The sequence below is a fragment of the Dunckerocampus dactyliophorus genome, chromosome 16 (genome assembly GCF_027744805.1).
Source record: "Dunckerocampus dactyliophorus isolate RoL2022-P2 chromosome 16, RoL_Ddac_1.1, whole genome shotgun sequence".
NCBI classification, from domain to species: domain Eukaryota; kingdom Metazoa; phylum Chordata; class Actinopteri; order Syngnathiformes; family Syngnathidae; genus Dunckerocampus; species Dunckerocampus dactyliophorus.
Window position 1 is genome coordinate 3,425,850 of NC_072834.1, and position 27,372 is coordinate 3,453,221.

General features: G+C 41.6%; 1 protein-coding gene across 4 annotated transcripts in view; it reads right to left on the reverse strand.

The window, feature by feature from the left end:
• LOC129169261 (protein turtle homolog B-like) overlaps positions 1 to 27,372 on the reverse strand; it is a 59,129-nt gene that overhangs the window by 30,918 nt on the left and 839 nt on the right. For all 4 annotated transcript variants that reach the window (XM_054755501.1, XM_054755502.1, XM_054755499.1 and 1 more), the window contains exons 2-7: positions 19,276 to 19,467; positions 13,633 to 13,779; positions 9,558 to 9,709; positions 8,196 to 8,313; positions 5,354 to 5,495; positions 3,629 to 3,774 (exon numbers count right to left, since the gene is read on the reverse strand). In XM_054755501.1, coding sequence (XP_054611476.1) covers positions 3,629 to 3,774; positions 5,354 to 5,495; positions 8,196 to 8,313; positions 9,558 to 9,709; positions 13,633 to 13,779; positions 19,276 to 19,467 — 897 coding nt within the window. The remainder of the gene's footprint in view (positions 1 to 3,628; positions 3,775 to 5,353; positions 5,496 to 8,195; positions 8,314 to 9,557; positions 9,710 to 13,632; positions 13,780 to 19,275; positions 19,468 to 27,372) is intronic.

Below are 27,372 nucleotides of genomic sequence, written 5' to 3' on the forward strand. Positions count from 1 at the left end.
AACAAAGACCGAAATTCATACTAATAATAGGCTTTTTCACCTTTCTCACAAAGCTGAGATGCAATTTTTTCTTGAAACATACATGACTTATTAGCATATCTACATTATAAAATATCAAAGTGGTCCTCGCTGGAAGAAGTCTGGACACCCCTGGTGTAAAGGCTCGGTCCTGATCCTGTAATAGCTCTCGGGTGGGGGCTGAGCGTGTGCCTTGCAATTTAGAAAGCAGCATGTTTTGGTTTTCCAACAAAGAGACTGCTGATCGACCACCTCCTCGTCATCCTTACAACACGATCTTTAGCCTTGATGATGGTCCCAAGAGTCACGCAATTGACAAGTGCGGCCAAAATTGAGCACATATTGTATTCTTTCGCAGCGCTCCGTGCTGTGCCGTGTCCGCGAGCGAGTCTTGTGTTTACGGACCAAAGTTGCGTCTTTTATTTGTTTAAGGGAACGCGCACATAACCACAAACCGCCGTAACACGGACCACCGTAAACCGAGGACCACCTGTACAGAGAAATACCTTTAGAAAGTCAGTGCAACATTTTGACAATGGACCGTTACAAAGGCCACAAATGACATGTACTATTCTGGTCACTAGGCGTCAGTAATGACACAAAACATTGAGACATTACCTTACATTCCATTACCTTACCTACCATGGCGTGTCCGACATGATAGACTGAAAAAAAGGTCTACTCCCATTCCGTGTGGAAGTGATACGTTTTTGGCTTCTCAAGTTTAGAGCAAATAAATTCAAGGCTAACTAGTTAGCTCGATAGCTTGTTAGCTCACCGGCTTGCTAGCCAGCGGCCATCTGGAGTCCCTGCAGCATAAGAGTTGCGCAATGTGTTTTAAACAATGCATAATAGGAGTGTAAAGGTGACTATGGGCGTGTTATTTCATTTTTGGTCAAAGAGATCTTCAACGTGGACAGGAGGTCATAAAAACAAAAAGACAGGAGTGAGTGGAGGAAGTTGTCAAGATGGAGTGAATAATACTGGTTTGACAGAGAAATGACAAGGAAGGAGGAGCGAGAGAGGTAAGAGAGAGAGAGGGGACGTTACGAGATGACGTAAGGCAGAGAGACGCCGCCAAAGGAGAGCTGAAGAGGCGGTATGAGCACGATGAAGACATCTAGTATTTGCAAAGGAGATGGAAGAAGTGAACATTTTAGATTGACTTTAGAAAATTCCGGAAAGAGGACTAAAGAGGGAATAAAAGCTTAATTGTGACACGGTCAGAACAACTTTGAAAGTCCTGGCTGTGTGTGCCAGCTTGGCAGCGCTCTGGCACCAGGAGCCCAGAGGAGTGCTGCTAGCAGCGTCAAGAATATCAGCCAAGGTTCTAAAAATAGCTTCCAGACACCGCTATCGCTCACGACCCGCCGGTTCTCACTGCAAGATGCTTTACCTGAGTCATTCATCGGGAAACACCTTCGGGAGAGATGCTGCAATGGATGGAGGACAGCGGTGGGAATGATTAAAACAGAATCATGAGAATGTGGCACGTGAGAGCCCTCTGCTGTCTAACGGGCCTGATTTTACAGCAATGATGTAATCCCGTCTCCTCCCCTCCCCTCCCGCTTTCCCAAGACTGGTGTTGCCTGCCTCTATTTGTCACACAGCACACACTGGTGTAGAACAATCTGAGGCAGGAGAGCAGGGTAAGGCAGAAACGTCTGTTGCCTTGACTACTGCCACTGGCCTGTATCGCCATTTTCACACAGATGCGTTTCCAAAGTGATGTCATCGCCTCATTTGCATAGTTGTCCACGATGCAAAACTCCGGCCAGAGTAGGGATGGAAAACTGAGCTTTTTGGTTTGTGCCATCAAAAATATGAGACATTATGTCGTTTTTGACCTACAGAACGTGAAGTTGTTGACTTACAGGTGTTGGTTTCATTTCATGCCTCACTACATTGATGAGCAGCTGTGTTATGCACAGGGGGGTCCAAAGTGCCAGCGGTTGGGCATTTGCGGCTGTTTTTTTTGTTGTTGTTTTTAACAAGAAAAAACCCCCAAAAAACACCAGCAATAGCAGCAAAAACGGAAAAATCAGCAGAAATACTACAAGAATAAATCCCAAATATTAAGAAAAAAATAACGTCATTTTCATAGCATAAAGTTGAAATTATTCAATAAAAAAGATGTCATTTATTTTTAAGTTGTTATTTTACGAGAAACAAACAAAGCAGCAAATAAAGGTGCAATTTTGGAAAATGACGTTGCGGAAAAAGTTATAATTGTTACAAGAATAAAGTCAAAATATTATGGTAATAAAGTCATACTTATGAGAAGAAAATGTACAAAAAGAAAGTTGAAATAGTTGGGGAAGAAACCCAACAGCAGAAATGGCAAAACATCTGTAATTTTGCAAGAATAAAGTTTTTTTTAAGTTTTTTTTTTAATTGTAAGATTATGAGAAACAAAGAAAACAAAATAATGTGATTTTTTGAAATTTTGGTTGGGAAAAAAGTTATAATACAATGGAAATAAAGTCCAAATATTATAGGAATAAAGTCATAATATTACAAAAAGAAAATAGATAAAGATTATTTCAGGAGAAGGTTGAAACAGTTGAAAAATGAAAAAGAACAGCAAATATGAGCGATGGTAAAGACTTAAGTTTGTACGAATAATGTGCTTTTTCACCATATATGACAAAGCTGACATGCAGTTTTCTTTAAATATACATAACTTCTTAGCATATCTACGTGTGTTGCTTTACAAAATATCCAAGTGGCCCTTGCATCCTTTCATTTTCCACTATGCAATGAGAGATATGCAATGGGCGATAAAGGAGTGCTTTACGGGGGGTCGTATGTTGTCAAACTCAAATCAGTCACAGTTGGGTGTGAATAGCATCTCAGTTAAGGATGTCAAAAAAGGCCATACTAGCTCTTTGGGCCTTGGCTTTGGCATGTTCAGCAAGAAATTAAAGTTATCTGAAAAGATCACTCTAGTCAGGCGACTCACTGTCGTGAGGTGTTTTTTGTTTTTTTTTCAAATGTTCAATACCATCAAAAATCACTACACATTCTTTACTGTGCTCTAGTGTTACCATATCCAAATTATTGTGTGGAGATATGGGGAAATAACGACAAAAGAACATTTCATTCATTAACTGTGCTGCAAAAAATGGCGGTTAGGCTGCTACATAATGCCGAACTATACCTCTCCACCCCCTGCCCCATCACTGCATAAGCCTTTTCTCTCCCAGTTAGAAAAAGGCGACTTAAACACAGGAAGTCAACAAACTCCCAGGAACTGCTGAGACATGGAGCAGTGCTTCTTCTTGCTCCTTTTTGTACATGTCGAATTGTGCAAACGGTAATGTAATGTTCCTCCGTGTCACATGTTTCAAACAAATAAAACCATTACCATCACTACCAAACACAAACTGTGCGGCCTTAAGGACTGTTGCCATGGTTACTGGTATTTCAAATGGCAAACAAACACCTACACAATACTGTAAGTGTTCTGTTTCGCTGACAAGCTTTTCAAAAAGGCACCATTTCCATGCAGCATGTTTATTTCACCATGAAACGAGAAGAAATGGGCCATGCAAAAGGAAGAAGCTGAGAGGAAAAGTCGAGGGCCACCTTTCCCGAGTAGGTCGCTTACATTGCACACTCAGGTAGGCAGAGGCAGTCGGTGGCTGGCCAAGGCTGTTGCTCGGAGCACACGTGTATTTCCCGGCATCCTCAGGCTTGACTTGGGCAATGATGAGGGAGCCATCGATCAGAACACTGACCCTGCGCTTTAGGTCACTGAAAATGAGGAGAACATAAAATAGATTTAGCCTCTCCAGTCAGATTAGCCAAATCTGAAAGTTTGCTATTTTCAAACGTGAATGTTATCAGTGATATTTACGACTCAGACAGAAATATGAAATGTAATGTGCTTTCTTTGAGGACATAACGACATGATGCAAAATACTTTTCTCGCTTCACACAAACGTGCCATCTAATTTCAAAACTACGTTTTTTTTTCAGGTTTACTTAACGAGCCGCATCACAAACGCCGCCATTGTACTCAAGGACTCACGCTGCACTGTCCTTGGCAGGACACTTCTCGCTCTCCTCGTCCCCCAGCGAGCCTCGCCAGTCAGGGCGAGTTAACTCCACTGACCTGTTCTACCAGCGAGGCCCACCAGTGGCGACATCAGCTCATGGGAGAAGCGATCACATTAATTAATTGACTTTTCTTTTGACTCTTTCGACTGACGTTTTTCCACTTGATTTCACAATTTTGCTGTTTTTTGGGGTTTCAGTTCAATGTGCTTGCTGCAGGACAATAAAAAACAAGCCACAAACCGTAAATAGCCCCTGGGCCGCATTTTTCACACCCCTGCTTTTACAGGTCTTCGTCAGGGTCAGCTCTGTGAGCAACTGCAATTCTCGTCGACTTTTTAGCTTGTTAGCTTCCTTCGTCGTGAGTGAACAATGGTAAGGGCGCTTGTGGAGGTGGGCAGGAAATAATATACTTGATGGTCACGTTATGCAAGAGGGCTTGCAGGGGGAGGAGCAAGCCGGCGTAGCGTACGGTGGTGCCTTGACACAGGATTCAGGGACTGAATTCAAAAGTGAAACCAGTGAAATGCAGCAATGTGCGTACCTGGAGAGCAATGAAGCGCGCAAGCGTATTCAAGGGTCAAAATTACCTCCCGAGTACAAAAAATGCGTATATGTTGGTAAGTTTGTTTTAGTGACTAAAATCAATTTAAAACGCGTTGAAACGTGTTCGTAAACAGAAGACCTTCTGGATTGAACTTGTTGACTGACATAAAGGCACTGATTCCATTTCATGGCACGGGCAATTAAAAAAAAACACGTGTGTTGTCTCATGGGCTCTGTGGAAGTTAGCGCTGATTTGAAAGATAACAGAGTTGTGAACGATAAACCGATTCACCGGATATCCGGTTTGACAAACGAGAGATACGACTAAATTGGTAGCAGCCTCCTGGATCAATAAGAACAGGCCATGAATCCTTAGATCAATGGATTGTAGAGACACCGGGTATCGGGTATCGCAGCAGGTATCGCAAGACTAGCAACCAGTTGACAGTCCGTCTCTTAAACAACACGAGAGCCTGCGCTGCTGGCAAAACGATTGCCGTACATGGACAGACTCTTCATGTGGACATGGACTTCGTCAAAATGATTGCTCCCAAAGGCAGCACTAATTCTACAGATAGATGGACATTGGAGGAATCTCCCCCACCACCATAGCAATGGATCACCCCAAGTTGACTGTGAAACTGACAAAAGAACGACCCAAGAGGGAAGCTAAACAGAAGGCACATGTAACTAAAATAATGGACAAGAATGAACCCGATCATAACTTTACTTCTTGAAGAAGACATTATCCTCCTCCCAGAACCAGGTGTAGGTAAGGTTCCGAGGGTAGGCCTCCGCCTGGCAGGTGAAGAAGGCGTCCTGCGAGATGTTGACTGTAATATTGTCTGGCGGCGACACAATGAACGGAGGGCCTGGTAGAGAACACACAAAAGGCAAAGTCAAGAATATCACTCCTTTCTTTAAACTACATATTCTCACAAAATGAGTGGCGATAAAAGAATGCAAGTGACATTTGTCAGCAGCGTTACAAGCAGTGTTGAGAAAAGAAAATAAGACAGAAAAATAACATATAAAAGATGTGAAAATGGTGCTGTTTGTGGGTCAGGAGAGACTCACGTTGCGCTTCAGTCGCCTTAGCAACAAGCAGAGAAGACATACTGTATGCAGTCAACATTCACACAGGAGCTGCTGTCGGCCACAACTCATGCCAGTCACTGCTATATCCACACAGCTAACCAACGACGCTCCTGCTAACACTCAGTAGGTAGCTGACGTCGCACACATCACTTCCCAGGCCCCGCTTCTTAAAAGGTACACACAGATATTACACTACATATCACGTTCTTCTAAATGCCTGGATTTTTTCGTTCATTTAGCCATTTTTATGCCTGAAAATGCCTAATTTAGTCCAAGAATACATACAATTTGCTTAAATATGCATATTTTTCCCTAATAATAATAGGCTGTCTTCAACCACAAAACAGCAATCAATTTTTGAAAAAAGATGAGGGTGCGTTGTTCGAACCACGATATAGTGAGGGAACTCTGTACGGTACAAGGGGTGTAACGCTACATGTATTCAAAATCACATTTTTGGGTATGGAACATTCGGTTCCCACACAAAACACATTAAGTGAGGGACAGCACAGCGTTTGGTTACCGGGAGGGAGTCATTGCGAGCGATAGACCCGAGGAGTTTGCACTTTTTTTATGTTTAATTTTAACACTCATTAAAGCTGCTTACACACAAGCTAAGCAGTTTTATGTTTTGCATTTCGTTTCCTTACTGTACCAAAAATGAACCAATCCGTCGCCTTAAAAACCAAGTTACGTACTGAACCGTGATTATGGCGTACGATAAACAGTATAGTTAATATTCACACACACACACACACACACGCATATACAGTGTGTGCACCACTTGTTAGTCTGGATCTGTCGTCCACATTCTGATCCTTTAACAGGCAGAGCATTTCCATCTGCCAGCCCCTTATGCAGGACAAGCAGACGCTAATGTGCATGTGTGTGTGGATGCCCGCATGTTTGTGTACCAACCTGCCCTATTTGGAAGCAGCGCTGAGCGCTGGAGATTTGCTGGCACTGTAGTCTCTCCGCTGATCTGCAGCTCAGTGGCTTTCCAGGAGGTGCCCCCATTAATCCATCATACTGTAAACTATACGCAACGAGTCAACTGGCTATAGTGGCTTAGCTCAGGCTTTGCATGACTAGTCTTTTCTTTCAGATCGCGACTACGCATGGATCAGGTGTGAACAAACTACAGCCCGCGGCCCGCCATCCATTTTTAACTGGCCCGTATCTTAACTTCTTAGTTGAAACACTAGGTGGCGCTACTGTCTTGAACAAGGCAGAGTCTCCACAAGGAAAGCATCACAGAATAAAATTGTTAAGGTTAACCAGAAATGGGGGAACCGAAGAGACGCAGGATTGCAAGCGAGAACACCGCGTGGATATGCTTCCTTCAGGACTTCCTTCAACACTAAAAACATAAACATGAATGCAACTTTTATTTTATTTTTTAACAGAAGACAGAACAATAATAGCCGTGTTATCGTCCAGTGAATGTACAGTTAATAGTTGTAATATTATTATATTGTTTGTATGTATTATTTTATTCAAAATGTTACAAAATGCTTAATTTATAAAATTATGAATTATTTCATTTAATATTCAATTTTTATTTACTAATTAATGATGAATTAAAATTTAAACTTTTTTGTACAAGGTGCCATCCATTCTGGACACAGGCAAAAACACATATATTGTATTATACAATTACCTTTAAAATGATATAATTTTAAGTAATATATAATAAAAATAATATATGTTAGTATATAAATACACTCCTGATCAAAATCTTAAGACCAGTTGCTAGAATTTGCATTTTGCACATTTGGACCTTAATGGGATTTTAAGTACAGCTAAAATATGCAAAAACAAAAAGGAGGAGTGAGAAAAAAAGCACATTGAAAAAGTAATTTATTGAAAACAACATGATGATCAGCTGATAAAAAGGCTATTTCAGTTTAATTGTTGTTTCCAATAAATTACTTTTCCAAAATGTTTTTTGTCTCACTCCCCCTTCTTGTTTTTGCATATTGTAGCTTTAAGATCCAAATGTGCAAAATGCAAATTCTAGCAATTTTTCAACTGGTCTTAAGATTTTGATCAGGAGTGTAAAAAGTATTTTAGTTGATAAATTTTCACATATATGTACATACAATGGATATATAGAAAAATACACATACAGTATGTACACATATATACACAGTATATACTGTGTATGTATAGATGTGTATGTATATACACACACACACACATACATATTGTATATATACATATACAGTATATATATTTTTTTGTTTAATTGTTTAATCTATTAATTATTAATTAATTAATGAATTAATTAATCACTCAGATGTCATGGGGCGGAAGTAGGCCTTTGGTGACCTACTCTTCCTTGCGTGGAGCTTGCAAGCAACAAATGATGAAGCCCTTTCTCCTGCTACGTGGATTTAAACACACATGCACACGTACAGTTGTAAAAGTCCGCGTGTGCCATTAGAGAAGGTGAAAACAAAGGAGCCACCCACCTTGAACTAGCAGCCGTGTTGTGTGAATGGCCTCTCCTTGGGGGCTAAAGGCTCGACATGTATAGGCACCACGATCCTCTCGGGTGATGGATAGCACCGTCAAACTCCCATCAAATACCTGAACATACAAATGTGAAGCTGTTACCAGTCAATGCAGGTACTTGACTCAACTTGAGAGCCTTCTTATGTATTCCTTACCGGGTGTTGCTTTACGGGTGCTGGTGTACGGGTGCAACGGTGCTAAATGCAAAAGTTGCTTCAGCATACAAAGTGAGCCACATGAGTTCATCTTGACTGACAACACAAATGCTGGGTGCATTGTGGTCGCATCATTTCCTCCCTTTTTAATTACGCACCCGAAGTAAATGTAGAGCTGACCTTGAACCATTTGGAGTAGAGGCATGGTTTAGGCTCTTTTGAAAGCTAACAAGCTGAATATTTCTCCCTAACAGTCAGAATATGTCCAAGATCTACTGACACTTACAAATAGGAGTTTGAATACCTTGAAAAATAGAGTTTTTTTTAGATTTCCCTTTATATTTTAGAAACATGAAACATGGTCTTCAAAATAACTAGTTTGAAGGTATAGACTGGCAAACACAAATTACCCCACATACGTGATTAGTGCAGCCAACTCAAGTTCAGATCTTACGTGCTCCATGGGTGTTGAGTAGGTCGGTCATGCAATGCCCGTATGACGAGAGTGCACCATTTGCACAAAAACTCGGAAACTGTACTGTTGTACAAAGCAGAAAAATTACCATACTCGCCTCTGTTGTTCTGGCTGGTTAAGTTGTGCACACTTCCTGAAATTAATCCAAAGACGTTCCAAATTTCGACGTTCAAACGCCGGCTATGCAGCTGGCGCGCTGACCCTAGCTAGCTAGCTAGCCGGCACGTTTCCCCGGCAGCCCAGGCTCTCATGTTGTTTATAAGACGATTGTTTCTCTCTCGATACCCGGTGCATGTCTCCACGTCCCAGCAACCTCTGATTTCGTTCCACTTACAGTTTGTACGTTGGGTGTGTGGTGAGCTTACTCCTTCATGGAGTTATTCTGTACTATATATGGTAATGTTATGTATTGGAGAATTTCCTGTTAGCATTTTTTTTGTTTCATTTTGCTTCCTTGCTGTAGCCAAACTGAACCGACTGTAAAACCGAGGTACACACCGGACCGTGATGATGGCGTACTAGTACACCCCTAACTTTAACTGAAACTACACCTGCAATTTAACTACAAGTACACTGAAAATGAAGACGGTCACACGCTCTGTGACATTTTAATGGTGCAGATGCAATGTGTTTGGAGTGTCTTTTTCTTCCTCAATAAATCATAGGAGTAACAAACTCAGTATTTATACCTTGTACTTGGCACTGGTGACCATAAGGTTGCCTTCCCGCAGCCAGCTGACCGAGGGTTTGGGGTTGCCAAAGGCCATGCAGGTCAAAGTGATGCTCCCGGCCTCCTTGGCCTCAACGTACTGAGGTGGCGTATCTGTGAATGTGGGAGGAGCTGAGGGACAAAGCAAATGGAGTTAATATCTTGTGTTTATATTCGTTTTTTTAACAGAAAAACAAACCGTAGTTGGTACAAAGAAGCTCACTATTGTAAAATACCAGACCGAGATTGTTTATTTCAGAGCCGTTACATATTTAATGTGAAAAACAGAAAGGAAAAAAATCATGAAAAACTAAAACCCTCCAGAGTGCCATCACTTAAGACAGGGGTGTCATAACTTTTTCCAGCAAGAGCCACAAGGAAAAATGAAAGGATGCAAGGGCCACTTTGGTATTTTGCAAAGCAACACATGTAGATATGATAAGAAGTTATTTATAGTTCAAGAAACTGCATCTCAGCTCTCAGGTGAAAAAGCCTATTAGTACCAACTTTGTTCTCTTTTTCAAAAATGGTGCTGTTTTTTTCCCTCCAAATATTTCAACGTTCTTCCTAAATAATCTTTGCAAATTTTCTTTTAGTAATATTATGTATTTCAGGGGTTTTAGCCCAAAAAATGTCAGAATTAGAAGGGGCTAATTAACAACGGGAGCCGAAGGGTGGAAAATATCTCACTGAGATTCACAATCGTGAATATTTATTCTTATTCTATTGTCTTATTTTTCTCATCGCTCATGTCTTGCCTTGGTTGTTTTATTTTGGGATTGAGCAATTAAGTTCATGATGACATTTTGCTGGAAATGTGAATTTCTCCTGGAGATGAATACAGCACCTACAGTATCTAATCTCATCTAATCACTCCCTGTGAACAATGCGTCTGATGAGATTACAAAGTTGCACGTAGAAACGAGTACCTCTGTGTCGTAACAAACATGCCAAATAAATATTCATAACACTCAGATCATTAATATTCATAACAATCACAACAATTAATCAAGGAGAGCTTTCTTGTGCAAATAACAGTTTCCCGATTAGTTCCTGATAACACCCGCCACTGCACGCACACAACATTGATCTGCTCAGAGCATGCATGTTTGGTCAGGCCGCTGTAAAAGGCACATCACCATTTTTATTTTCTTCTGTTAAAATAAAAGCCATAAATAATTCATTAGCCATTCCAAATGTTCATCCCTAATTTCTATGCAGATCAGATGAGCTACTTTATACCTTAGATGGGCTCATCTTGCCCTGGGAAAATCCAACCCCACAAAGAGAGCAATGTTTTATGCAGACACGTCGCAATTCAGCAAATAAACAAACTCTTTACCCTCGTCAAGGATGTGAGTCCTTTACAAACTCAATAAGAGATGTCTTTGAATTTTCGAGGTCTGCAACGTGCATTCGGGAGCATTTAAACCTGACCACGTAGCATGTCTTTGTCTCTCATGATTACCCAACAACAAGAAGACAAATTGCACCTCATTCTTCCATCAGCTGCTTTACCTCAGCCGTCCATGCATTTCCATAGTGTCATGCAAGAAAAGACGTTGGCTAGCTGTATGTTTTATTTGCTGTGAAAAGTGAGGATGATGGGCCCATGACTGAGGGGGTGCCCTTGAAAATAGGCTGGGATTCTTCGGTATTTTTGGTCCAAAGTGATATTTTTTTCCACGGGACCCCAAGTCCCTCACTGCACCCCCGAGGCCCGCTAGATTATGAGGCGAGAGCAATAGAGCTGTAAAAAAGAAAAAGAAATTAAAAAATCGCGACCTCTGATCACCTAACATGCCAGCTAATTTCGAAATGACAAAATTGACAAGCTTTGGACATAGTTTTGCATATAATTGTTTTAAATGTATGTTTTTTAGTTATTGTGTAGTGATTGTGTGCAAACTGTGTGGTTATTTAAATTGATGTAGATTGTTGTATTTATCATTTTTTATTGCTATCATTATTTACTGACTTATTTACAGAGTTTTTATTTTGAGGTAAGGGTATTTATAGTATAACTTTTTTTGTATTTATTTGTCATTTGTTCAGCTTGTAAATTGGGTGACATGTTCTCTCATGAATTACGACAACGGTAAAAAGAAAGCTATTCAATTTCTTCTGTCAGCGTATAAAAATCGCTGATGGAGGGGGTGACGTATAAAGTTTCACCTGGGGCGCCACATTGGGTCGGGCCGGCTCTGTCCTTTACCCTGGGCAAACCCCTCTCAAATCCTCACAAATATCACTGTCAGAGATTCAATACAGATCGTGTTCCGTTATAATTCCTATTTTAACATCCTAATTCTAATCATCTTAGTCGTGATTCTGATCTCCTTACACGTGTAATCCTGCAGCATCTCAATTGCAAATGCTGCATTTCATCTGCAAATATAAACCAAGCCATCATCCTTTTATGTATATGCTTCTACTGTATATATCGAGTCAAATAAATATGCTTTACTGTCATCTTCACATCATTAATTTCTCTAAATCTCAATGCAAACATACTGCCTCATGAACTGGAGTGAGACAATTTTAAAAGGTTAAAAGGAGAGACATGCAAAAGTTCATAGTTGTCTTAATAATAATAATTGTCTTAATAACACGCTTTGGTCAAAATAGCCCAAGGATCAAGAACTGCAGCGAACTTTAAACCCTCTAAACAGCCCTGTTCGAATCAGCCTGTTTGGGAAGCACTGCTCACCAAACCCTCCTGTTACATGCACTGTTCGGCACAGTTTGGAAAAAAGCATTTCTTTAATCAAACGTTAAAAACTCTTTCATCTTCTTCTTTAATCAAAAGTTGAAAAAGAAGTCCGGAAAATATGGTATATGTATGTTATTATTTGCCAAACTAATACTAACACTAATACAAACATATGTTCCTAGCAAACTCATCTGCTTTTGACTGTCACAAAAGAGTCTGGGGTGGATACACATGGGCTGGGCAGTTTATCGGGACACACAGTTGGGAAAATAAGTATTTGATTGATTGATTTTGCAAGCTTACCCGCTTATAAAGATATGAACAGTCCAGATTGTTTATAGTAAGTTCATTGTAACAGAGAAAGATTCTCCCAAGCCTTGTCGGAGTCATTCAGGTGTTGAGGGTCAAACTTCAGACGGGTCTGCTACTGTACGTCCAGGAATGAAGCCGAGTTGCCAACGTATGGGGCGAATGCAGGCGTGTGGGAAAGCACTCTCTTTCACTTCCACCATCTTTATGCATCTCACCAGAATCTATATGCACCACTTCCTTCACGAATTGCAGCCAAGCTGACAGCTAAAGTGTGCAGAGTAATCAGCCACAACCACTGATGTTTGACAATGATAGAAGAGGTTAGACTGCAAATGAGGAACTATAAATAGAAGCAGTGCTGAAGCAGCATCCTAATCTTAGATGGCTCGGCAGAAGGTACCACCCCGTCGCCCAATTAAGATTTCAAATATATATATATATATCCAGTTGACAAAAATACACATTTGTAGGTGCTTATGTATGAGTAACGAAAGGCATTTGAAGTCTCTTTGACAGACAAATACTCGCGATCTTGACTTTTTTGTAGTTTTTACACAACAGTTGCCTTTTCATGACTTTAACGCTCAATCAAACTGTTACAGTAGCTACTGTGCTAGCACCATGGCTGGCCGTGAAAGTACATTTTGATCAGTATTACCTCTGAGTACAAATATTTTGAACTACTATCACAATTCCGCCTGCCCAACAGCCATGAACGTCTATAAACCGGTACGTTTCCGCCTGCGTAGCTGTGGAAACGCCAGCGTAACTTAATGGAACCGCCCATTACTATCCAAAGCTAGGCGTCAGAAATTTTGAACATGTCTAAAGTTAGTTTCGGTCAGCACCGTCTGTAGAAGTCAAGATACGTCTGTAAACATGCAGAAAAACGAATTGAAAAGTCATACACAAAAAAAATACACAAAAAACATACACCTTTGTTTGTCAGACAGAATCGCTAAACAGTGGGTGGATTTACTATGTGCAGTATGTCTACATCGAAGACAATGACAAGACAGATTGTCCTTACCATTGACAGTTAGATGCACCCAGCTGCCATTGTGGAAAGTGTCATACTGTTGCTCCAACATCAGCACCTTGCATTCATACCAGCCCTGGTCATCTGAACGGACGTTTTCTATCCGCAGGGAGGACTTGCCATACAGACTGGCCCGGCCTTTAGGGAGGGAAAGACAGATCTTAGCAGAATAGCAAAAGGGTGGACTGAATGTAATGACAAAGATAAAGGTGAAAAGTGAACCAAGAAAAAAAGTAGCGAATTGCAAAATGGCAAAAAAAAAATCATCCAAAAAGTATTCATAGCGCTTCACATTTTCCACATTTTGTTACGTTACAGCCTTATTCCAAACTTTTCTCAAAGGAAATCTACATGCAACATCCCATAATGATACCATGAAAGTTGTTTTGAAATGCTTGTACATTTACTGCAAGTAAGACTTACGAAATCACGTAAGTACAGTGGAACCTTGGTTAGCGTCATTAAAAGTTTCAGAAGGTCCGACACTAACCAAAACGTACTCTAACAAAATTTCCCCCATCAGAAATGATCAAAATCCAATTAATATGGTCCACAAAACACATTTTTATAGTTTTACAATTATAGTTTTACATGCACCTTCGTGTTTTGCCGTGACTTATTTCCTGAATTCAATTATGTTTCTCATCTCATGTCTCTGCTTTGCTTTTGATGAAAAGTTGCAAGTGCCAGCATTTTGATAAAGAAGGTTAGAAACACTAAATTCAAGAAATAACTCACGGCAATACACGAAGATAGTAGCATGCAAATAGGCTGCTAACAAGGACGTTTTTGTGATAAAAATATATTAAGAACAGAGTTGGACTCAGGCAGTGTATTAATAACATGACAAGATGCCAGTCATACTGTATGCTAACCAGAAAATATATGCAAACAGAGGCAGAATTTTCGACATTAACCGAAAAACACGCTAACTGTGGTGTACGCTAACCAAGGTTCCACTGTGAGCCCACACCTATCTACACAAGGTCCCACAGTTGACATGTGAGAGCACAAACCAAGCATGAAATCAAATGAATTGTCTGCCGACCTCCGAGGATTGAAATTTGCGCTGCTTTGAGAGTCCCGATGAGCACAGTGGCCTCCATCATCTGTCATTTCCAAGATCTTACATAAATTAGTCATTTTCGCTGCCCAACTCCAGGGCCACCTCAAACCATGCAGTCTATATGAAAAATTCCAATCTGGTTTTCATCCCCCCTCAGCCATATCATCAGCAAGTATGGGATTTCATTTCATAGCATAGCATTTCACACTCTCCTCCACCTCTGTCACACAACTCACCTCCTGCCTGGAGCAGATAAAGGCCTGCATGAGTTAAAACTTCCTGCAGCTCAATAGCTTCAAGACCGGCACCCCCATTCTCATCACCTCAGAAGCATTTTCCCGCCACAGCCTTCCCCTTTGCCCTTCTGTCACCAACCTGGGGCTTAAATGTGATCCCCAGTTCTCCTGTGAAAATCATGTAAACCATATCTGTAAAACGTCCTTCAGCCACCAGCCTTTCCCTCCCAGCTGCAGGGGAGCTCATTCATGCCTTGTCTCCTCCAGGCTGGATCACTGCACCCCCATCCGTTGCACACTACACCTCCGCATCAAATACACTCCTCCTCCACACCATCACCCATTGAGATTTTTTAAAAACGTAAAGTGCTCAGAACCACATATCACCTCGACATGAGTGATATGTCGACCGACAACGTCGACAACAGTGCGGCCGTACCGGCGCCGTTCAAAGCTAACAAGGCAGCTTTTGGCAACACATCGTAGACAGTTCCGACTGCGAGTAATAACACAGGACGTGACAAAGTATTTCCACGTCGTGGCCGTACTCGACCTCCACTTTCTGTCACATCGTAGAAGCGGTATGACGCACAATTTTAGTGGTTTTGAAGCCGTGACTTTTTCATACCGTGGTATACCTTCAAACTCGTAACCGGCCTGCGCCTACTCGTGTATATGATTTCTTCTTTTTTTATTTATAATAAATTTGCAAACATTTACAAAAAAATGTTTTCTTGTTGTCATTATGGGGTGTTGTGTGTAGATTTTAGAGGAAAAAAATGAATGTTTTCAATTTTGGAACAACAAAATGTGGGAAAAGTGACGCGCTGTGAGTACTTTCCGGAACGACTGCGGGTGTAGCATTCTGTGCAATCTATTTCTAAACTGCATTAGAGCTACTACTACTTGCCAAGACAACATCAAGTGCACTATCAAGCGTAGATTTAAATATACATTGAAACCTGTCAGCGTCTGCGGGGTTGAGAGGCTCTACTCTCCGTAAGTACAGCACTCTATTTTTGAAACACACTGAGGCAAGGACAGGTCATTACTTCCTGTGAGGAGCAGGAAGTGGCCAACATGCGACAACTGACAGCCCGTGGCGTTACTAGATGTTCCAATCCAACAGATATCAACTTTTGACTGGATGAGTGCAGGGGTCAGTGGAAAATGCATTTTGTTCCAGGCAGGCTGGTAACTGGATCATAGCAGATGGTGTTTGGCAATAAGGGTTAAACAAAGGATTTCAGGGAGTGCACGGCAGCTGAAAACCTCAGCATTATCAAAGGCAAGCTAGCCCCGATTAATCCCCTTACGCCCCTCAATCCTCTCTACTTTCTGACTATTCCGGACTAATTTTCTATGGTTTTCTATATCCCCTCTGAATGACACCAAGAGGGAAAAAAATCTTCTGCACTGCATGATACTATTATTAGAACAATTTTGGACTACTTTGACCTTCACAAAATGGAGATGCAGATTCTCATCCCAATTGTTTAACACTCAGCTGCGAACCGCCCGAGTAAATGCTAAAGGTCACAGCTTGATGATGCCATCAGGACCACATCATTTGCAAATGATGGGATCCTAAGGCAACAAAAGTGATCACACTCGATGCTTTGGTTGCGCCTCTAAATTCCGTCCATAAAAATCATCAACAGAAAGGGCAACAGAAGCCTTGGCGCAGGTCAACGTTCAAAGGTGAACAGATCTGTCATCGTTTTTCCAGGAGCAGCACCAGCATAGAATAAAGTCCAACCACCTGTGGGTTGAGCCGACAAGTCCTTCCCCTCGGCCTGCTCCAGAGTGGGGCCCCACCACAAACACATTTGGTGCTACCTGCCTGCCCTCGCTCATAAACAGTATAATTGGACTGTCTGTGAACGTACAGTAGCTTGTTGTTAGCACGTAGCGGTATGCATCATAACTTTGCTTCTTGTCTCAGTCTGCCAAAGAACAAGAAGACATAGCAGGAAAGATCCGACCGAGACTAAGCTAAGTAACATCATAAAGACCTGTCGATACAAATATGTGGGCAGACAAGTGGTGGTCCGAACGGCTCTAACTAATGTTATGTTAACCTGTCTCTATAATAACATAGCTGGAAGTTTAACAGGTGCATGGCATGAACTCACACTGTCCGCAACCACTTCAGAGACTCAGCAAACACAGGGACATGAAGCATTAAGCAGAACAGAAAAGCAATTTTCTCAGGAACAAGGTCCTAATTTCTGTTCTTTTTTTGGAAGCCCCATAAAATACCATGTGCAGAGAAAGGGTGCAAACTCTGCAGGAAGCAATATGTGTACATTGTATATAAATCAAATTCTCCCGCGGCACATTTTCACATCTTCAGTAACTATCAAAGTCTCCCCTTTACTGTGACACAAAGAACATACAAGTAAACCTTGTAGATGCAGAGAAAAATTTCATTTATTTTGGAAATGTCTTTTTTTAGCAAGCCTCCCAAGCCCAGGGTTTAAGAGGTTAAAAAATTGAGCTGTTCCACCAATCATATATTATTCAGGCCAGCATGTTTCCTGCAGTGAGCACAGGGCTGTCAAAAAGCACAACTGTACGCCTCATGATTGGCGCTAACTGCAATATCATGGAAGGAGTCACCTGGGCCCGTGTTTTTAACTTGGCCAGAGGATCTTGTGCTATTCTGCTTTGAAAAGTTATAACTGCAATGAAGCTTATCAAATACAGTGGATTCCCGCATAATCACAATTCAGAATTCACGTTCCAGAAAATTTGTGGCTTTTTGGCTTAAACATTTTATTGCTGGAGCAATACTACACTTGACCAAAATTACTTAAGATTTGTCGGATCAAAACGCAATCGCTGCATAAGACTTCAAAATGTCATATTAGCTTCCACTTCACTCGTACAATTAACTACTACTACTCTAAGCATCATGGGAACTGCAGTTCTTGTAGCCATAAATTAGCCGCATTACTGCATTAGCCACAGGGTTCAAAGCATGAGAAAAAGTAGCGGCTTATACAGGGTCAGGCAAAATGATCTGACACATTTGTAGGTTAAATAAAAGGCAAATAAAGTAAAGAAAGAAAAAAGTGTTTTTATTTTCGAAAAGTACATACAGTATAATGCCATTTTTTTCATATAATGCCATTTTGATTGTTTCTTTATAATGCCATTGTTTTTTGTTTCTTTTGCTGTTGCTTTTGCTCAGTTGCTGCCATGAATTGGACTGGTGAGCATCGCGCTTTCATTGTGGAAACGTTGATCAAAACAAACAAATCTGTAACCGCAACACAACGAGCGTTCCGTTTGCACTTCAATCTTGGTGGACATGATCCCGTACCAGCGCCAAACACCATCTTGTTATGGGTTACCAATTACAGAGCTACTGGATCTGCATTGAGTGTGTGGACAATAATGGATCCCATTTGACTGATTTAATTTTTAAAACATAATGAAACAGAATGGCATTAAATATGTACTTTTCAAAATATAAAAACACTTTCCTCTTTCTTTACTTTATATGCCTTTTATTTAACCTACATATGTGTCAGATCATTTTGCCTGACCCTGTATATCCAAAATTACGGTATATTCGACTACGTGTTTGCCAGAGTTGTGAATGTGAGCCCATCCGTGGGCTCAAAAAGGTTGTGGACCACTGGTCTAGAAGACAGTAGTCATCATTATGCAAAAAGGAAAAACTCAGGAAGGAAATGACTTTCTAAATGTCACCATACTTTGTTGATCCCATAGACAGAAGTGCACATTCATAGCTGTCTTCTGGGACTTATCCTTGGAACATTCCAGTGTTGGATTCCTCTCACAACCTTTTTCTGTTTGACTGTTCATGACAGTTTGCTCAACTTGTCCTGTCGTACACTTTTTATGCTTCCTCTTGATTGCAGTATACAGACAACTACTTTGAGGCGAAGGACAGGCAAGCACACACATTGGTATGCATGCGCTTACAAACCTTCTGAATTGAGGACATTTTAAATTGACAGTTGCTGAAGGTCAAAAGTGCTTGTTTGCTAGGATTCTGAAGGTACATCAGCACTAAACAGAAATACCGCAGCAACCACTAGTGTTCAACAGGGGTGGAACTGTACATGTATCCGGGATCTGATTTTTCTCATTCAAATGAAATATTTTACTCAATTGACAGCCCTAGTATTTAGAAATATTATTACCAACTTGGGGTGAATGAGATTTTCAGAAAAAAAATGCAGCAGTACATTTTTTGGACTAAAACCTTGCAAATTTGCAGGGCTGAATGAATGCTGACTGATGCATATGCAAGAATCCACTGTATTAGATTGCATACATTAAAAAAAAACTTCTTACCAGCATACTCCGGGTCCACATGAGGAGGGTAAAAACGAAAGTTGATGAAGAAGGGGATTGGCATGCCATACTTGAACCACTCCACCACGTAGGGCTGGCCGTTCAAGGGATGGGACACATCGCATCCCAGGATGACGTTCTCTCCTGCACGCGCCGTCACAAACTGGGGTTCCTCTCGCACTCCGTGGGCACCTGCAGGAACAGCAAGGTCACAACGTGTTCGACACGCATGCAAAGAAGTGCTAGACACAGTTTAGCAGGCCATAGTGTGGTCTCGTGTGCTGCGTGTGTTTGTGTAGGATGGGAGGAGATTAGACTGAGAATCGATACAAACATGTACACACATGCGTGTGCATACCGTAGCCGAATATATTGCAATAGCTCCTCCGCAGTTGCAGTTCACAAACTTTAACACCGGAAAGGAATACAAATACTCTAAAGTGAAAGGAGGTGCCGACCTAAATCAAGTAAAAAAAGACAAATTTCCTCATTTGTTTTGTCAAAGAAGTCAACACCTGCAAAAGAGATCCCTATAGCGTAAATATAGGAAACGTTTCTTTTGAAAGCTGCACTCTTGCTGTGTGAGTGAATGTCTGGCTCTGATAACAAAAACATCTGCAAAGCTTTGAGTTCTGGCAGGACTGCATAGAAAAGAGTGATGTGATAAATCCAGCAAGAAGCCGGGCTGAAGGCATGGGGAGAAAAGGATTAGCAGCACTTGAATGCGATTTATCACAATGGAATCTTGTCATCTTTATCATTCTTTCATCTTGCTGGCATGAATGAGCCACGCGTGAAATATAACAAACACTCGTGGATATCTTCAATCTTATTTGAAATGAGTCAAACTGTTTTCTCAGTAAAACCCAATCAGACAATCAGTGTGTCCAATGAAGAGCAGTCACGTCAAAGCATCATTTATGGTGGTTAATTGGTTTCAGGCCCAGCCTCGTTAAATGAATTTCCGCGATATAGGATTCAATGTTAATGAATGGAATATTTTCGTAGTTACAGCATAAAAAAACATGTTGATGACTTTCTAAACACTACTATTTTTAGCACTATTAGAGCCCTGTAGACATGAAACAACACCCCATTACGCTCCTATTATTCTTTCTTTACATCACATTGCACAACTCTTACGCACAGGCTACGGGATCTCTCCAGGGACATATGGGACGGCCGCCGCTTTAAGCATAGCAAGCTAGCGAGCTAACTAGTTAGCCTCCAATCTGTTTATTCTAAACTTAAGAAGGTGTTTCAAACCGAGTGAGGGAAAAGGACAAAGTAAGAAGCCAAAAACTTTCCACTTCCGCACAAAATGGGAGGGGAACTTATTTTCACTCAATCATGTCAGACGTGCCATGGCAAATAAAGTGTTAAGGTAATATAATGTAAGGTAATGTCTCATCAGTGTAACATTACTGACACCTAGTGAGCAGAATACTATAGTAATACTTATCACTTGTCTTTCAATACTTTTTGACTAATAATGAGTCACAAAACAGCGATCATTTATTAAATCATTCATACATTTTTTTTTTAAATGCGATAGAGTGAGGGAGCGATGTTTGAACTGTGAAGTGGTGAGGGACGGCTGTACACTCATGCACATGACGGCCTGGCACAATTCATTTCGGACCACCACAGAAGGACGTGGCTCTATTTTTTTTTTTACATTTGGCGCCATATGCTCACCCTCGCTTACAATCACATTACGAGGATCTGTCTGGACGGCGTGTCGTTACAACTCCGCCCAGTATACGGCATCGTCAGGAGCAATAAGTCTGCCTTAGGAAGATGGTGTCACGGACGGCCATCATCATCAAACAGAACGGCAGTCTTCAACACCGTGCGGAACAAAAAATAAACAGCAGCACGTAACAGGGAAGTTAACACACCGCACCAACGAACTACTGTGACGTGGACGTGATCTTTGATATCAGCGTACACCTACGTGAAATGTTTTTTTTTAATTGCCCGTGCGTGTCATAAGGCACGCGCACACACGTCGTACGCCGCACGAAATGAGACCAACACCCGTAAGTCAACAACTTTGTGTTCTATTGTTAAATAAGCTTTAGTAATGTCACACATTTCTTATGACACATACTAAAAAGCACTGTTCCACACGTCCACACACAAACACTGACTGTTCCGTCATGCCCCCCCCCCGGTGGGACACACTATGAATCACCACGACTTAGGACTGCACGATTCTGGAAAAAATGTGACTCATGATTCTTGCTGAGAATTGAGACTGAGATTCTCTGGGATTTTTTTTTTTTGTAATCACACGCATACGCGCGCACGCTTTAAATTCATGACTCGAAGTGAGACCCCTCACGCGAGCCAGAAGAATCAGATAATAACTGGGAGCTTTTCCCAGCGGTAAATAACACAGAGACACAAACACACACAGACGATCTCGAGCTTTACTGTGTGTTGATTGGCTGCTGGTGACATCATCTGAGATTACACACAAACACGTCCCTTGGTGCTATGACTTCACTGCTGATGATGAAACAAGGAAGGGAGTGAGAAGCAGAGAATGTGAAACAGCTGATCCGCCTCTGATATTTCCCTCTCACCCCAATAAGAAATGACCTCAGTGGCAAAAGAACCAGAAATGCATGAACGTAGACAACCACAATGTATCCCGCTGCGAACCCTGTAACGCTCCCATCGGGGTTTTATGCTGCCGATTCCGGCACCCGTCATCCATGAGTGAGATCCATGAGGGAGGTTTTTCAACGTATCTATGAAGATGATGAGTAGTATGAGTTCTATGCACAAATGGCAAAACTGATCCTATCTCACAATGCCAGAGGATCCTTTAGAAAATTCCTGGAGTCAGACGGTGATCCAAATCACCCCTAAAATTCAATCAGTTCTTCCATATCCCATTTCTGACAATTGCTGAAAATTTCATCCAAATCCATTCAGAACCTTTCAGGTTATTTTGAACACAAACAAACAGATAAAACGTAACCTTTGCGCTGCGCTTAGCGGAGGTAATAAAACAGATTTCATAGGGCCCTACTTCCTGTATGTACTGTATGTACCCAACACTGATTGTGGTGTACCCTTACACCTCTAAAATTATTCATCCCAATGCTAAATTGTGTTCTGAAGTCAGAACAAATCAATGGACCAGCATCTTAAAATGCATTGTGTTCAACCGCGGACGTTATACTGTCTGAAAAACAGCAAAAAGAGCAAATAGTGACTGTTTGACTACCATGTGCACAGCAGTTTCCTGACATTTGGCTTTTTAGATCAGTAAATCAGTTTATTGCTGTATTGACTTGCAAATAAAGCCATGCTCTATGGGCTACCTACAGGAAACTGGCCAATGACTACCGGTGTGTACCACTGCAGAATGTCATCATCTTCCGCCGTATTTTCATATTTACACCATTCCGTCCTAAGATCGTTTCAAATTTTTCATGGCCCAAAACGTCAGTTATTATCTTGCTTTATTATTTTCATGATCCAATTCAATGAAGGGAATACTGCAGACGTATATTTGAAGTATGTTCAATTGTGCTGCTTTTTCTGTGTTTATCGCCCAGTGCAACACGCTTCAGATATGTCAGTGAGGCTTAAAACACTAATGCCGCAACCAAAGAGTGTGAGGCTTGACCTAATTCCACCCTCTTGCACCGAAGAAAGTATTCTTCATCATTTGGATTTCAAAGGACCTTTCCCCCGAGAGAGGTAGCATCCAATCCCTGATGTTATATGTGGATTTTTTATTTCTTCTTTATCCAAGAAAGAAAATTTATCCAAGAAACAATTTCTTTTACTCAATTGACGCGGCGCTGTCGTTGACGTGACGAGCATCACCAGCAGGCTTGGGCCGGTATGAGATTCTGACCGCATGATAACCTTGGGCAAAATTCCACGGTATTATAATTACAGCTCTAAAATGTGTTATTTTGAAATATATTTTTTGAAAAGGGAAAAAAGTCGAGTCAAAACACTTTTAAACCATTCGTATAACACAACGAAAGTGGAACATATGTATTTAAATCTTTCTAAATAAATAATAACTAAATGAATGCAGCTCTCAATGCAGTCTACTACTAAATCGAGTCAAAACAAATGAAATATTCTTAGTAAAAAAAATGCAAATAAATGCAGTCATGGCTCAAGAAGGTGACAACATAAATAATAAAAATAAGACCCTGCGTGTAACGCCACATGTATTCATAATCAGCAACAGCATCTCAGGGTCAAGTAGTCAAGGGGGCATGCGGCCAAGATCCTGGTAGAAGTACACTGCTACCTGGGGGGACGCGTGTGTGGGTGGAGGGTTACGAGTGCGCTTGGAAGCAGACGGTTGCTGTTGAGTACGCCCTGAGCCTCCATCAAAATCACCCGGCATATTTTTTAGCCATTTGTAACCCGAGGGCGAATGAGTTCACCCAAGTGTGCGGAAGTGAAGGAGAGAGCGTCGAGATACTGAGTCAGACGGCAAGACGTGACGGTGGCAGAGAGGCAGCCTGGCTCCAATCCAGGGTTATCACTAGCAAAAGAGGTGGCGTTTGCCAGCTGCCAGCTTGACACATTAGCACTCGGCCAGAGGGATGCTGCAGGCCTGGCTGGTGTCCTCATATCTGTGTGGACACTCGTTGATGCCGCCTCGCCACAAGGCACCACTGACATGTTAACCCCTTGTTGTTCCGACGGCCTACAGTCTACTACTATCTTCATGATGAAAGCTGGGGTTGTACGCCGCCCCCTGTTTGCATGCCAAGGTGTGTTTGTTGGATTGAACTGATATACGCCATCCCAGGATACAAGCACAACTGCAGGCTCGGTAAATAAACACGGATGTTAGACCAGTAGCAAACATAAATACGAATGCAACTCACAGTATTCCAACCAGGGGTGTGCCGACATCGGCTATCGGGCCGATATCAGCACAAAAATCGGATTATTATTATCTAAATATTGGCACACCAATACAAACGGTCAATTCTGGACTCTGGACGTCTATCCAGCAGCGCAGAGCCCACATGATCACAACAGCGTGTGGCAACATGTTAACAGCGTAGCAAGGAGTCGAAGTATACCTGCCACGATAATCAATAAATCAATTAAGCGCACGATAAATAAAAACTTGACCATTTTTCCAGGCTCGATACATTGACACATGCATGTGTGTTAGCTTTCCTCCTCTCTCACTTCCGAACAGGCTGGATGACAAGAGAGTTCAATCTGTGCATGTGTCTCAACACCTGGGCGCGTTGGTTCTATAGCAGAATGAACGGCGTGAGTGAACCCTCCTGTCAGTCACTGAGTCTCTTTGCCCTAGTGGGGAGAGGCCGGGGCGCTAGTAAGTGCACACAGAGTGCGTTGTGAAGCAAACGTGAGTCCAATTTATTTTCATCGGGGTCTTTTTTGTGGGTTTATTATGTTCTTGTTTTTTTTTTACTCTTGACATTCCAATTACAATGTTAAATACTCTTGAGTAATTCAAGTTTACTGCTTTTGATACGGTGTATTCGCTTTATTCTGCCGTATACCATATCATCATTACATTCATGAAAAAAGGGTCTCAAAATAATGTTGGCAATATCATTTCTCGGCAATAATTTGTAGGAAAATTATCATCCAGCAAAATTTGTTACCGTGACAGGCCTAAGTCGGAGTGATGGTGGCCGCGTGTATTTTTTGTTCAAGTCCGAAAAAGACATTGCGGCTGATCGCGGCTTGTTGTGCACAAGTTTCCCGTGGTGGCACAGAACCGGGGAAGTTTAGTACGACCAAAGTCATCGCGCATTTGAAGCAAAGTTACAAGGGAAACTCCCACGGGACGACAAGCGGTCATTAGCTATAACAGGAAATTAGCGATAACACATTAGCTATAACACGTAGCACAACAGGAGTTCCACATCACGTACATGTGACTGATAGACAAATCCACACAGCAGACGCATTGTTCTCACATCTCTGTCAAATAAACTCAAACGTAGAGATTATTGCACATTCTTGCCGTGGAAGAGACGAGGGAAGACGTTTATGAACAGCGCCTTAAGTCCCCTTATTTAGGCAAACAATGCTAAAGTGGATCCCTTCGGGGAAGACATTATATAACATTTGCTGTGTAGTCTGACAAGTTCAAGCAACCTACCGCTACATAAAGTTGGTGTCAAAAGTTTAGCGCAGCATTGGAGCCAGGGATGGATTTTGGGGTTTTTTTTAAGGCATCGCCAAACACTGTTCATCAAAGATTCTGAAGCTTACACCTTGTCCCAATTTCCGCCATCATCTTCCCTCTCTGCTTTTGATAATGTGAAGTACAGCATGAGGGAGAGAGGAAAAAAAGTCACAGGGATTCAACAGGACGACGCTGCCGCACTTCTCAACACAACACTTCCATGTCTCAAGACATGCACTACAAATATACATCTGTGGACAGTGTTTCCCACCGAAAATGTAAAAAAAAAATACATTAAAAAAAATGAGGGAAAAATTAAATCAAACAAAAAAAAAAAAGTGGAACCATGGTTAGCGTCATTAGTTCGTGCCAGAAGGTCGGACTTTAACTGAAAAGGACGTTGACAGAAACAGAATCAATTGTTCCCATAAGAAACAACGTAAATCCAATTAACCTGTTCCAAAAGCCCAAAATGTTAACAGATAATTTACAATTATAGTGTTACATTCAAAATGTAACCATTCAAAATGCCATAGCTATTGGCTGTCCTGGAAGCCGCTAGATGATGTCATCATCTAATTTGCACATGATGTTGTAAAATGCTGTAGGAAAAAAGCATAGTGTGTTTATTCTATGGCTCACGTTAGCATGACTCAGTGTGTTTCGTGAGTAGCACACTCTTGTGGTGAATACATGTAACAGCAACTGAGCTTAGTAGGCTTATCAATTGCTTACATTTACCCGAAGAATTGTAAGATAATCCACTTCATTTTACTTTCGATGCGTAGAGCTCCGCATCATGCTCCCGGTGTGCCGCGGAAGCTGACTGTGCACTGCCGGCTTGTGAATGACTGCCTTTGGGCGGGGCGGACCTGTCAACAGCACCCGCTGCTGCTCAGTGAGAACACAAAATGCAGAACAATACGTGCTTTCACAATATCGGAAAACTCCCCAACGACGCCAGAAAAAGTCGCTAGATTTGTCGCTGAGGGGTTGGAATGTCGCCAGATCTAGCAAGTTGGCAACATTGGCCACATCGTGTCTTTGGGAGCAGGCACGTCTTCAATGAAGGTGAAGGTAACCTTAATTGTTCGTTTATCCCTTTCATTCATCATTTATAAGCATTTACAAGTGTTATATGCATGTAAAACTATAATCGCAAAACTATTTTAAAAACGTGTTTTGTTAACATTTGATGACATTATATGCGGGCGACATCGCTGACTTCCGGTTCCGGTTGCCATTTTGTTAGCAAGCTCAGAATGCTAACAAGAACATCTCTGATAAAAATACATTAAGAGCCGAGCTGGACTCAACAAGACGCTAACCGGAAAATGTAAGTAGGCCAAAATGTAAGTAAACCAAGGCAAAATTTGGCATACATTTTCGACGTTAACCAAAGAACACACAAACCGACGTTCGACTGTCCAACGCACCTGGTCTTCCAGAGAATAAGAAGACGTAGCAGGAGGGATTAGCATCGCCAATTTAGCGACCGTACCGCTACATTTAGCGAGTAATCAGACCCCTGTAGTACCCTTTCTTCACTTTGGTGATTCTGGCATGACAGCATGTATGGCTCTTCTCGACGAGCAGCGGGTGCACGTAAAAGCACTCACAGGCGGCCACGAATTGTTTGTGACATTAAAAAAACAGCAACAAAAGAAGCAACAGAAGACAGTTCCTTCGTTGTGCTGTTTGTGTTGTTTACTCGGTTTTTGCTAATGCATCATTGCCAACCATGCAAATTCAACGCTTGTGCCATGACATCATTATAACGCAAGCTAAGCCGTTTAGCATCTTGTTCTCTTACCGTACCCAAAATGAACCGAACCGTGACAATGGCGCACCATGAATCCCTTAGTCCCATACATTTAGCTGTCTTAACAGGGTGCTTCTCAACGACAACCCCAACTCTTGCCCTTTAA